Source organism: Rhinolophus sinicus, linkage group LG02 (genome assembly GCF_036562045.2).
Source record: "Rhinolophus sinicus isolate RSC01 linkage group LG02, ASM3656204v1, whole genome shotgun sequence".
Classification (NCBI taxonomy): domain Eukaryota; kingdom Metazoa; phylum Chordata; class Mammalia; order Chiroptera; family Rhinolophidae; genus Rhinolophus; species Rhinolophus sinicus.
In genome coordinates this window covers 127,467,902-127,481,008 of record NC_133752.1, presented here as the reverse complement: position 1 = coordinate 127,481,008, position 13,107 = coordinate 127,467,902, and the positions used below count along the sequence as shown (strand labels likewise).

The 13,107-nt window shown below is 35.4% G+C and overlaps 1 protein-coding gene across 5 annotated transcripts in view; it reads right to left on the bottom strand.

Moving 5' to 3' along the window:
• Positions 1–9,261: 9,261 nt before the first annotated feature.
• PPP1R12A (protein phosphatase 1 regulatory subunit 12A) overlaps positions 9,262–13,107 on the bottom strand; it is a 137,243-nt gene continuing 133,397 nt past the window's right edge. For all 5 annotated transcript variants that reach the window (XM_074325370.1, XM_074325372.1, XM_074325374.1 and 2 more), the window contains one exon: positions 9,262–11,463. In XM_074325370.1, coding sequence (XP_074181471.1) covers positions 11,377–11,463 — 87 coding nt within the window. In that variant the 3' untranslated portion in view covers positions 9,262–11,376. The remainder of the gene's footprint in view (positions 11,464–13,107) is intronic.

Here is a 13,107-nt window from a genome sequence, read left to right as displayed (position 1 = left end):
AAGAACTTCCTTTAAGATTTTTCTGTAGTGTAGATCTGATATTGAATTTTCCCAGTTTTTGTCAGAAAAATCATTTTTCCCTCATTTTTCTAAGACAGTTTTGCTGTACCTAGAAATCAGAGCCATCCTTTTTTTTTTTTCTTTTTTTTTTTTTTTAGCACTTTAAAGATTTCACTCCACTGTTGTTTGGCTTGCAGTTTCTGAGGAGTCTATTAGTTTCATCTTTGTTCTGGATATAATGTATGTTTTTTTCCCCTTTGGTTGCCTACAAGATTTTCTCTTTATCTTTGGGTTTCCGCAGTTTGAATATAATGTATTTAGTTTATTATTATTTTTTGTAATCCTTCTTGGCACTCTCCGAGCTTTTCGCAACTGTGGTTTGATGTGTTTTATCATTTCTGGAAAATTCTTGACCACTATCTCTTCAAATATTTCTTCTGTCCCATTTTAACTCTCTTCTCCTTCTGAGATTCAAATTACATACGTGTTAGGCCATATAATATTGTCCCACAGCTGTTTTGTTTTGTTTTCCTTTTGCTTTTCTTTTAGCTTTAGTTGGAATAATCTCTATTTACTTATCTTCAGCTTCACTCTTTCTTTTCTTGGCTGTGTCAAATCGGATGTGACTTTAGAAGACATTCTTTATATCTGTTACCATGTGATTTTATTCTACCATTGCCTTTTAACTCTTATAGCTTCTATATCTCCTGAATTTCCTTTTCTGTTCATGTTCCCCACGTTTCTACCATAGGTTAACATTACTCATAATTATTATTACAAATAAAGGTTTTCTTTATTATAAATTTCTTTATCACAAATAAATTGTTTTAAAAAATGAGATATACTCTCATAATTAATTTAGATTGCCTATCGGACAGTTCCAATATCCATGCCATCTCTAAATCTGGTCCTGTTGATTGCTTTGTCTCTTGACAATGGGTTTGAAAAAGCTTGTTTGCTTTTTTTCGATCTTACACTTATTGTTTACTTGCTGTATATAATGTATAGAAGAGTAGAGACTAAGGTAAATCGTAATTTTTACTGGAATTGCCGTTCTTCTGCTAGGCCTGTCGAGTGTCATACAGTTATAACATAGTTAGGAAGTGAGCTGGGGGTGTCTTGTGTTGTTGCCATTTACCTTCTATATACCATTGGTTTTAAATTTCATTGGATTTGTGGTTTGGGTGCAAATTGGTTTATCAGTTTTTTTCTCAATGTTCTGCTTCTCTAGTAGTTTGTGCTTCAGAGAGTTTCTCCATGATCTTCCCGTTCCCCATCCATACACTTCTATTACTTGTTACTGTTACTTGGTACTCGTTAGTTGGAGGTTGCTGAGGTGTGGGGTTGACAGAGATGGGCCCGAAGAGCTTTCTATGGTCCTGCTTCAGCCTGAGCCTTAGCCAGATCCTGTATCTCTGGTCTCAGGGATGAGATTTTGTCAGTAATCCTGAACCTCACCCACAGATAGAGTCTGCTAATGGACTGGAACTTCACTTGTAACTTGATGAGCACTGAATAATAAACTCCTCATTTTATAGTATAACCTTATCGCCCCCCAAACAAAAATCTCTTGCTGGGTGCCTTTTGTAGAGATCCATTAAAGGTGATTGATGCTCTCGTCCTTTGAGGTGAATCCGCTCCATTTCAGATTAATTCATCTCATCAGGAACACCCCCCCCCCAATCTTTTCAAGAGTAAAATCTTCCCGGTTCAGTGGAAACAGCAGTACGTTCCTGACACAGGTAGAGATTTCTCACACCCCAGTGATAATTTTCACTCTCCATTAGTGTAGTCGAGGAAAAAAAAAAATCACACACACACACACACACACACACACACAATTTAGTCCAGTTTCAGCCCAGGTGATCTAGATTTGAAACCTATAGGCCAGTGGTTCTCAAATTACATCTTGCATCATTGCTTGGAGGGCTTGTTGAAAAAGACTGCTGAGCCCCATTTTCAGTTTCTGATTCAGTAGGTCTGGGGTGGGACCCAAGAATTTGCATTAACAGACCCCAAGGTGATGTTGATATTATTGGTCCCTGGATGACAACCTGAAAATGTGTATGCATGAACTGGTTAAGTGCATCTTCTAATCCAAGGGCGTTTAGCTGTAGTAAGCAGCAGCCCTGGTATATCTAGACACTTAAGCCATGCAACAAAAATGGATGCATTTTCTTAAAAATTTGTTGGATGTGTATTTTAGATGTAGTAGAGACCCTACTGCATGCTGTGCAGTGTTTATAATGCACTGCATGGAAAGCAGGCAGTTTGGGCCTGTCAAGGCAGTTATGTTGGCTTGCCTGATGTAATCTTAGAATAGCTGTCTTTCCACACCCAGAGTTTTAGGCTTTCTCTCTTGAGCAAGCAGAGAGGAGAGAAAAGGCGATGTAGGGGACAGGCTACCTTTTTCTTTTCTTTTTTTCTGATGAAATGTATGGGACTATTGTGAAGTTGCTTGTCTTGTATGAAAAAAAAATCCTTTTGTTTTGATTTCCTGGTAAATTGGATTCGATTGGTGTGCATGTGTCCTTTTCCCAGCCAGGGTACATGTGGCAGGATTGGACACATGATCTCTTATTATCATTGGTGTTACTCAAGGTTTGATGTTGAGATGATCTCCTTTTAACTATTCACATAGCATACTGTACCTACATTTTAGGTTCTCTGAGGGATTTTACATTTGAATTCTCTATTTCTAGTCAGAAGATGAATTGATATTGTAATGCAGTATCTCTCAAAATATGGTCCCTGGACTAGCAGTATCAGCATCATCTGGGAATTGGATAGAAATGCAAATTCACTGATCCTACACCAGACCCTAAATACTGAATTAGAAATAAGAGTGGAGCCCAAAATATGTCTGAACAAGCTCTCTAGGTGATTCAAGTTTGAGAACCACTGCTGTAGAGGAATGAGTCAGCTAACCATACCTGGTACATTGCTAGGACAAGAAAGATGGTGTATGAAGTATGATCAAACAATAAGGTGAATGTTTAAATAAAAAAAAAAAATTAGGGGTGGCTGGTTAGCTCAGTTGGTTAGAGCGTGGTGCTAATAACACAAGGGTTGCCGGTTCAATCCCCGCATGGGTCACTGTGAGCTGCGCCCTCCTTAAAAAAAAATTACAGTAAAAGACACAGTGCTATTAATCCCCCTCAAAATACTCCCCCTCACTTCGAACACACTTATTCCATCATTCTTGCCACTTTCTGAAGCAGTTCTGGAAATCCTCTTTCATGAGTGTCTTTAGTTGCGCTGTCATGGCTGCCTCAATGTCCTGAATCATTTTTACTTTGGGGAAGAGCCAGAAGTCACACGGTGCCAGATCGGTAAATAAGGTGGATGAGGACACACTATTTTTGACAGAAATTGCTGTACCAGAAGCGAGGTGTGACACAGTGTTGTCATGATGGAGGATGATTTGTGGCACATTTTAAAACACACCTTCTCTCAACTGTAGCTCACACCCGACTGACTGAACAAGTTGAAACTTGTCACACACTCTTATTAAGGTTCGATGCACCGCTTCCCATATTGAAGATCCCTGCCTTTCCGTTGGATGGCACTCGGCAGCAGCATTCACTGTATTTTGTGATCACAATGGAAATGTTCCATGTCACACATCGCTTCTGGTTTGGCAATTTCTGTCAAATACAGACATTATGGTGTGTCCTCATCCACCTTATTCAGTGGATCTGGCACCATGTGACTTCTGGCTCTTTCCCAAAGTCAAAATAGTTCAGGACATCAATGCAGCCACGGCAGTGCAACTAAAGACACAAAAGAGGACTTCCAGAACTGCTTCAGAAAGTGGCTAAGAACAATGGGATACGTGTGTTCGAAGTGAGGGGGAGGATTTCACAGGGGATTAATGGCAGAGTGTCTTTTACTGTAACACATTTTTTAAAATTTAAACATTCACCGTACTTCTTGGTCACACCTTGTATACTACACACTTGGATAATAGTAGTACTCTGATTCCTCTTGGAACAACATCATAACATTTATGGAAGCATAACTTATATACTCTATTTTGCTTTTGAAAGCAGAAATAAGAAATCAGCACCTGAACAGAAGCACTACCAAAAAGAGACAAATGAAGACAAAGTATATTAGCTGTACAGACCAATGGTAAAATCAATGAGAAAATTCTTTCCTGAGAATTTATCTAAAGTGTTTATTTGGCCCAAACCAATTGATGCTTTTCTTTTATATAGTAAAGATGTTTGCAATAATCCATTTTTCCATTTCTAACTTGGTTGTCAGGAGTCTTTGCAGCTGTTGTACATTTAATTCAATGTTCCCCTTACAAAACTTAGCCTAGGTTTCCTAGTACAAGCATTCTCCCCAATTTATAATCCAATTCTTATCTCACAAAAGATAATTTTAGTTTACAGATTACAAAAAGTAAGGTTCTTAAAGGAGCAAGTCTCTCACAGTAAGTGGTCAGTAACGTGGAAGCCCAGCCCCTCATTAATTAGCTCTGCTGCCTCTGACCTCTGCTACACTCTTCTGCTTGTTCTCACGGCTGTAATCACATTAGCCTGTTTGTCAAACAGTCGAGAACATCTGTACCTCAAGGCCGTGGCTTTTGTTGCTGTCTCTGCCTGGAAATGCTCTTCACACAGAAATCTGCAGTGATTGCCCTCCCAGTTTTGCCTTCTTCCAGTTTGGACTCAAATGTTACTTTTTCAGAGAAGCCTTCTCTGACTAGCTCTCCTCTCATTCCTGAAATCTCTTATCCTGCTTTATGCTTCCTATAGTACCGATTATCTTCTAACATAGTGTAACGATTATTTTCAATCTTTCCATTCTTTGAATGTAACATCCCCAAGGCAGGGATTTTATTTTTGCTTATTTTGCTTCTGGGTGTATTCTTCCTACATAGGCAAGTGTCTGGCATGTAAGTGAAAAACAAGAATTTACTGAATGACAAGACAAAGTCTGCAGGAGGCAGGATGTTTGTATTTAATAGCTTAAAAAACTTGCTTAAAAATCTAGATGCCAGTCAAGATTTGTGCCTCCACAAAACGTACATATCACAATTTAATTGTTCAGATTTACTCTTTCCTTTTAAAAAAATTCAGTAATCACCTCCTATGTGCCAAATGCTGTGCTAACTGCTGAGAAAAAAGGAGAAAAAGACCTTTACCTTTCAAGGAGCTCATAGTAGAGTAAAATAAAACAGCTTAAAAATTAGCTCTCTTCCCCCTGGTTTTCCTACTATTGGTCATAGTAAAACAAGTACTACTAGACACTAGAAGTACAGCCTAGCAATGGATTAAGGAGATGGGCAGGATTCTAACTGCAGACAAGAGTACATGAGATTATAAAATTTATGTGGAAGGTCATTCCGCAACAAGGTTAGTCTGGTCTGAAGGCTGATAAAAGGCCCGGAGGACCTCAGAAGATTTTATGAGAAGCACTATATAAACTTTAAAAGCATCCAAAATTAGTGATAATCCTGACATTCCAACAGTTATAAATTTTAACGAAAACAAGAAATATTGAACAGTAAGCATTAAAACATTTTCTATGGCAAATACATTTTGTATGCTATTCCCCAAAACGCCCTTCTACTTTTCCTTCTCCCCCATCTATGATAACAGCAACTGGGGTCTATAAATAGATTGGATTCATGAGTAGTCAGTATCATTGGAACCCATTAGATGTGACATGGTTACAGAGGTGTACTTTTCCCTTCTATCCAATGGCTGAAATCTATCTCCTACATCTTTCTCCCTTACTGATCCAAGAGTTAAAAAAAAAAAAAAAAATTGGTGTTTATGGTAACTATGCAAATTATTCCAAAATTTTGCTTTAATATATTCTAAGAATACTATCAAATTTTTTAATGCTACAAGTCTTTGAAATGACCAGTTATCAACATTTATCAAATGATCCCAGAAAAAATAATTTACATTCCAAATGAGTACTTTAAAGAGTCACAAATTATTAATGTAATTTCTTCAAAGCAATAATATAGTAACTGTATTTGTTGAGCATCTATCCACTAAGCTCCAAGAACTATTGAAAGCACTTTATACATTTGACATGTACCAGAAGAAACTAAGACCGAATGGTTCAGTAATTTCAGTAAGCAGTCACAGATTATAAAGTGGTGAAGCTGAGATTTACATCTAAATCTGAATCCAAAACTCTTTCCACCATGTCAAGTGTTTAAAAATAAGCAATCCACAGATTTTTGTTAAGTTACTCTATGGATTCCACAAAATTTTGATTCAAATGCTAAAATGCTCTCTTAAAACTTGTGAAAACAATCCTTAGACACACCCAGAATTGTAAAACATTGGCGAGCACTAATGTACTACTTACACTTTCAAATTACCTCATTTTTGTGTGGAGCTTCTACTGCCCTGTACTTTTTTTTCAAATTTTCTTTGGGCCAGAACACCTTCACGCACACAAATTAATGTATTAGAGCACGTTTAACACATTTATTATAAAAGCAAGTGCAGATAACGTGCATCTGCTCATCAACTCTCTCTGGTCCTAAGAGTTATACAGTAACAAGTCAGGGAGTCATCATGCTGCTCTTACAGAGGCTGATTTTGAGTGCTTTCTTTTGGGGTGGAGTCGTACCTGTGAGTTAATGTAAATACGAATTTTATCTGTTTTATATATTGGTATTCCATGTTTTCACTGGGAGGAGAAAATTTGCTACTAAAACCACAGCTCTATTAATGTTGCTGATCTTATTTGGGACTGAAAAGGGTTCTTGGGAATTAAGCTCTGATTAACGAAAAAACCTGTTTCTGAAGAATGCAAAAGAACTTGTAACTACAGGAAAATCTTTTACAAACTTATGATGGTCTATTGGACATAGTTAGGATTTACACCGGGGAATCAACTAGTTGCTTGGGCATTAAAGCATTCATCTTTAAATCCCATTGTAAGACAAATGATTTAGTAATAAATCCAAAGGAAGAGAAGGAAGAATTTACTGGATGTGGGATGAGGATGTGGGATCAGAGAAAAATGTGGAAGAAAAAAAATCAAACACATTTCTCAAAGATAATCAAGTATTTTAAGCCTAAACATATAAAACAGATGCATAGATAACTTATGCAATTTCATGCAAAAAACCATCCAACTCAAACAGTGGAAAAAGTCCTGGATTAAGAGTTGGCAAAAACAATCACCACCACCACTAAATATGGGTAAGAGCCCTGCTTTGTACTAGGCTTGGAATGTTGAATCAGTTAATCTACAAATCTCAGCTTTCCTCACGTATAAAATGGGAGATAAGACTTTTATTTACCCAGTCTGTTGTAAGGATCATGAGGTATCCTATTGGGATGGACTTGTATCAAAACAGACCTGTAAGAAAAATTGAGCATGAGAAAGGGGAAGGTAAATCTCTTCTCTCTCCCATCACCACTCTCTCTCCCAGATGTACAAGAACAAAGCACAGGCCCTACTAGCTGTATATTATTCAGGGCAGAATATATCAAAAATGTTTATTTCTTCAGTTTCCCCCCTTCTTTTTCTTCAGCCTTTTAAAACAAAAATCTAGTTATTTTGTGACCTAGATGTTTAGTGGAATTTAAACAGTGAAAAGTTGGGGCAGCTTAGCTCAAAAAAGCTTAGGTCTAATGCACTTTAGAAAACTGGTAATAAAATTGTTACAATAAGATAGAATTATTTGTTACCTTATTATAGAATCATAAACGTGTTTTTATTTTGAATTTATTACTTTGTAATCTGGTCATTTTGTAGGCATGGAACAGCAATATGACACTCCCTATACCACTTACCTAAGAGAAACAGCACTATGTTGTTTATATAGCACTTAACCCAAGAGAACTTTTCCAAAATGAAAGAAATGTATTTATTTAGATATATAATAAAATAGGAAAATAAATACTTCATTCTATACCCAATCCTTTTGGACTGCAACTCTGTCAGATGTGCATTACCCCTGTTGAACATGCACGTTCAAGACACAAGAGACCACACACGTACAGCGTACAACAGGGAACATCACAGAAAAAGACTGCTTATCAGCCAGCTTTCATCTTCGCAACCAAAGGTTTTCATCAGTAAGATATGGCTAATGGATAGTCAATAATTGTTAATGGAGTTTGCTCTGTATGCTGCTTATCATGACAAAGTGAGGGACACTTACGAGGCTATTATGTCCTATGGGAAATACATGGTTCTAGTTTGGAGAAAATTTGGCACTCTGGATACTTTCTTACAACAGACTCAGTGTTTCAGACTAGCCAGGAAAGACTAAGTGGTAATAAACGTTTAAGGAAGAGAATAAAATAGCCTAATGGATTAATGAAATCTACTTTACCTTTTTTTTTAACTTTTATTTATTTTAAGTGTTTTCCAGGACCCATCAGCTCCAAGTCAAGTAGTTGTTTCTCTAGTTGTGGAGGGCACAGCTCACAGTGACCCATGTGGGGATCGAACTGGCAACCTTGTTGTGAAGAGCACTGCGCTCTAACCAACTGAGCCATCTGCCCACGCCCTACTTTACTTTTTATATGAATCTCTCCTATAGTTCTATAGCTGCTTTCCATTTGGCTCTGAAGTATTTGCATATGAAATTCATTTTTATAGAGGACAAACAACAACAGTAATATCTATCATTCTGTGAGCATGCACAGGGAAAATACTGGGTAGCAGAAAGAAGAGAATTCAATTCTTGTATTAATTTAAACACAAGTCCTGTACCAAAGTTTCCAACTGAAAGTGTGTCTTATCTAGTTACAGATGTGTTATTAGATTGGGGTTAGATCTTGGACAAATCTAGATTGCAAAATGATCTGATATTTCATATTTCAATGGAATATTACCTTCATATGTATTCAAAAGCCTATGTTTGCAGCTAAGAAAAAGCACAGGTTTAATTTAGAAACCACCAAATGTTTATGTAAATGAAATCTTGTGCTACAAAGCTACTATCTTGAAACTCACTGTTAGCATCATTTTTTACCCACTTATTATCATAAAAAACTAGTTCTCAGATTCTGCATACAGACAGCTTTATGTAAAATATATAAACATTTGTCCAAATTGGTACACAGATTGCATAAATATGGCAATTAAGATTGCATTTACATATGTGCATGTACAATGTTGTGCAAATTATCACAATATTACAATTTCAAAAATTATTCAAATTGGAATCAAAGTAAAGCAATTAGTGGAAAAATACCCATGCAGAATTAAAATATCTCAGAACAAAATTTCAAATGTCTTCAGTAAAAGTTCACACATTTAAAATAGTTTTATTCGTTTTATTTGTATATGTCAAAATACATTTTTTATTTCCAAAATAGTGGGTTTTGCAACTAGTTTCATGCAGAAACAAGGTCTGCTCAATACTACCAATAAAATCAATATAGCACAGTAGCTGTTCAGTTTTAGATACAAAGAATAAATAACCTAAATACAAAACACTAAAATATTAGAAACATGTATTTAATCATTCTTCACAGGCATCCAAACTTCACAAATATAATCCTTAGCATGCCTAACTGTTGTGCAACCAGAACACGTTGCAGTCATTCAAACTGGTCAATTAGCTGTATATTTTATGTCCACATAAGACCATGGAAATTCTCTATATTCAGACCCACCATTCATACAGTTCAAATATAACCCCAAATAAAATTCCCACAACTATCCTTGTACCTTTAAAAATCAAGAATCCTGAGCTTGGTAGTAAGAGCATAACCTTATATCTTCATAAAACCAATCAAGAGAGAGGACTTGAAATCCTGCTTACCAAAACACCTTTTCCCAACCCTAAAGTAATCTAAAATAGGCAGTAGAACACAATGACCTTTTAAAATGGAGGGGTACAAATTCACATTTAATATAGTATACAATACAATCAATAATACAATTAGCTACTATAAGCTTTACAATGTACAATTTACTTAAATGGCTGAACTGTTCAGTGGTTAAGGAGACAGTTATGTGCCAGAAAGATGGAATAGTTTTTTGCATGGTTCAATGAAAATATAAAAGCTATTTGTCCAAATAAAAGCCATCTTCACTATGTACTTGGTTTTACTTTTTTGTCTTTTGTTTTTTTAAAAGGCCACTGAAATGTATAAAATGGTCTGAACATGATGGTGGTATCAAAGTCAATGCCTCTTCACATGGCAATAACAGTGCATTTAACATGAACTCACGGGTCGGTCTGCAAATGATTTCATAGCATCACTTTGGCTAGCACAACAGTTTTAGACAGCACTCAGATAAATATAGGTATGTGAAATGTGAAGCAATTATCTTATGCAACTTTAATTATGGTTGAATACTATCAAATGAAAACTGAAAATAAAAGTAAAAGCACTTTACAGTAGAAAACTTTTGTAAAGATAGGGCTCCACATGATGTGTTAAAGTCTTTATATCACATTGTTAGCAAATTTTGTTTTTAACACTAATATGGAGTAGCCTACTTTGCATTAACAGACATTTGAAATAAGAAAATAGTCAAGCATGCCATGTGGTGGTTTAAAAATCAAAACAATACACTTATTTATATATACAGCATCACTCAGTACCTGCTAAAATGAAAGTGAAGATTATAGAATCTAACTTCTTGTACTGCAATAGTAAAAAACAAACAAAAACAAAAAAAAGTGACCAATGAAGGCAGAAAATAGGACTTAAAAGAATCTAATCTCAACTGACTTTAAAGCATTCATATAGGAAATAAATGCATATTGCACAAACAGTGAAAGCCAATGTTCCACCAAGCAATTCAGTTCCAGGTGGGAGGAGACAACACGGCATTTGCCTAGTACATGACAATGACCTCAGAAGAACAAGTGTTCTTTTCACTAAATGAGAAAGCTGTGAAAACATAGAAGAGTCTGCCACATGAAGAGTTAGAAGGAAAAACATACAAACCCAAACTTAGATGTAAAGCAAAAAAAAGTATTTAAATATTGAAAAACTGGAAACTGTGGCACATCAAAAAATGCTGAATAACTGTCTTCTGTGAGAGCTGAAAGTTTTTGTTGACACAAAAGTATTTATGTACAACTAAGGCTTACTGGTTAATTATCTGAGGCATATCTGGCCTTGAACACTTTCCTTATATGCTGGAGCTGTAAACAAGTTTTCTCAGTCATTAAAAAAAAAATCTTCTCAGCAGCTGCATTAACATGAAACAATGGTCTTGATACAAGAAAAAAAAAACAACAAAAAAAAAAACAGAAAATAAAACAAAACAGAACAAAACTCCTAGATAAGAGGGCATTTGGCAGGATATCCGAAAACGACAGTCTCCAAGGGATCTTCCCAGGCTTCCAGTGACTGTCAATTATGGTCCACTGGGTTACTAATATGTGCAATTCCGTTACTTGCTGCTTTTTAAAAATTATTTGGAAAGTTTGCTTATAACTCTGATCAAGGCCCCATTTTCATCCTTTAGCCTCTGGTTGTCTGCTTTTAGGTCTGGTAACATCTATGAGGGAAAAAAATGAAGAAAAAGTTTTGCTTCAATAAAGATAAAATATTAGTCTTAATAAATGTTATATTTTCACCACAAGACACATGAACAAGCTTTGTCAGTTATATATATTTCTAGTGGCTAAAACATATATCAGGAAGAAAAAAAAAACAAAACCAAAAAAACAAACCTCTGATTTGTGCAGCTAATTAGTTTAATAAATGATGGAATGAAAGGTTTATTCTCCCAAGTTATCAACTGAAATGTACTAAACCACTTGATATTATGACTTACAAGCACACCATATTAGAGCAGCCAAGAAAATGAAGCCTGTTTTTGTTAGGACAAAAGAGAGCTTGAAGGGAGCTCCTTTAAGAGTTCCTGTCAGTACCTAAACCAAGGCTTTTGCTTTATTTACGTCAGACCTCAAACCATAATACTTACATAATTTCACAACAAAACCAGCCTATCTGGGAAAAGTCTTGAGGTTACTAGATTTGTTCTAAATCATTAAAATTCCTTAAACAATTCACCTATAGTACTAGTTTAAGTGCATAGTACAATGTCTGATCCAAAAATAGGTGCTCATTAAATGGCAACAAAGCAGTTACTATTATCAGAATAAAATAATTTATAAGCCAAAGTAGTTAAGTCACTATTTATGACAATATTCAAGCATAGGAAAAATAACCAGTATTTGGAGCAAAGAGGAAAACATACCTTCAGATCCTCAAAACAGAGCAAATTAATGTTCTGTTTTACAGACAAACTGAAGGACGGGGTGAAAATGTTTAAACTGGAATTTCCACTAAGAAGGATTTATATTACATTTGCTCTACCAGATTTGCTAGGAAATGGAGTAATTTATATTTTGGACGTTAAAATGTACTTTCCAAGATATGTATTTAGTCCTCTTCCTCAGTTTTTAAAATGTACTAGATTACTGAATTTGATAAAAATAAAATTTCTACTTGCAAAACTACTTAAGCAAAATCTTTTCTATGAAGAGTTTACTTTTATGCGCACCCAATCAATTTTTACCTAGGTTCAAATGGATAGATATAAAATACAGTAATCTGAAGTTTATGTATTAAGATACTTCTGCAATACAGAACTAAGTGAATATTAATTAAAATGGCTATGACTAAAAATGACATTCTTTTGAAAAACAGAACACATGGTTAATCTTCAGCTTCAACATATATTAATTATATGTAAAATACATTTTATATTGTTTATATTCCACTTTCTTTCTAGTAATTTTAAATAGCAATATTTTTAAGCCAAAAAATCTCTCTTCAGCCAAAAAATGTGTACAAACATTTTTGCAAAAGTGCAGACAAGTCTTTTATTTAAATTCCTAAATCATTCCCTAAGTTTTTTGTAGTTTATCAGTCTCAATATACAATTAGTGACTTTCTAACATTCTGAGAAGCCATGCATAATTAAACAGTTATATGATAAGCTCCAGACAAAATGGCATTAATTTGTAAAAGTGAACTCAAGACACGCTTACTGATACAAAAACACCTGCCTGGCTCTACCAAGAAGAAATGATGAAACTATAAATTATAGGTTCACAGACTGCAGTTTCCTACAGAACCCTGAGCGCTTGGCTACCACTCTCGTCAAGGCCCTATTCTCAGTCAGCAGTCGTTC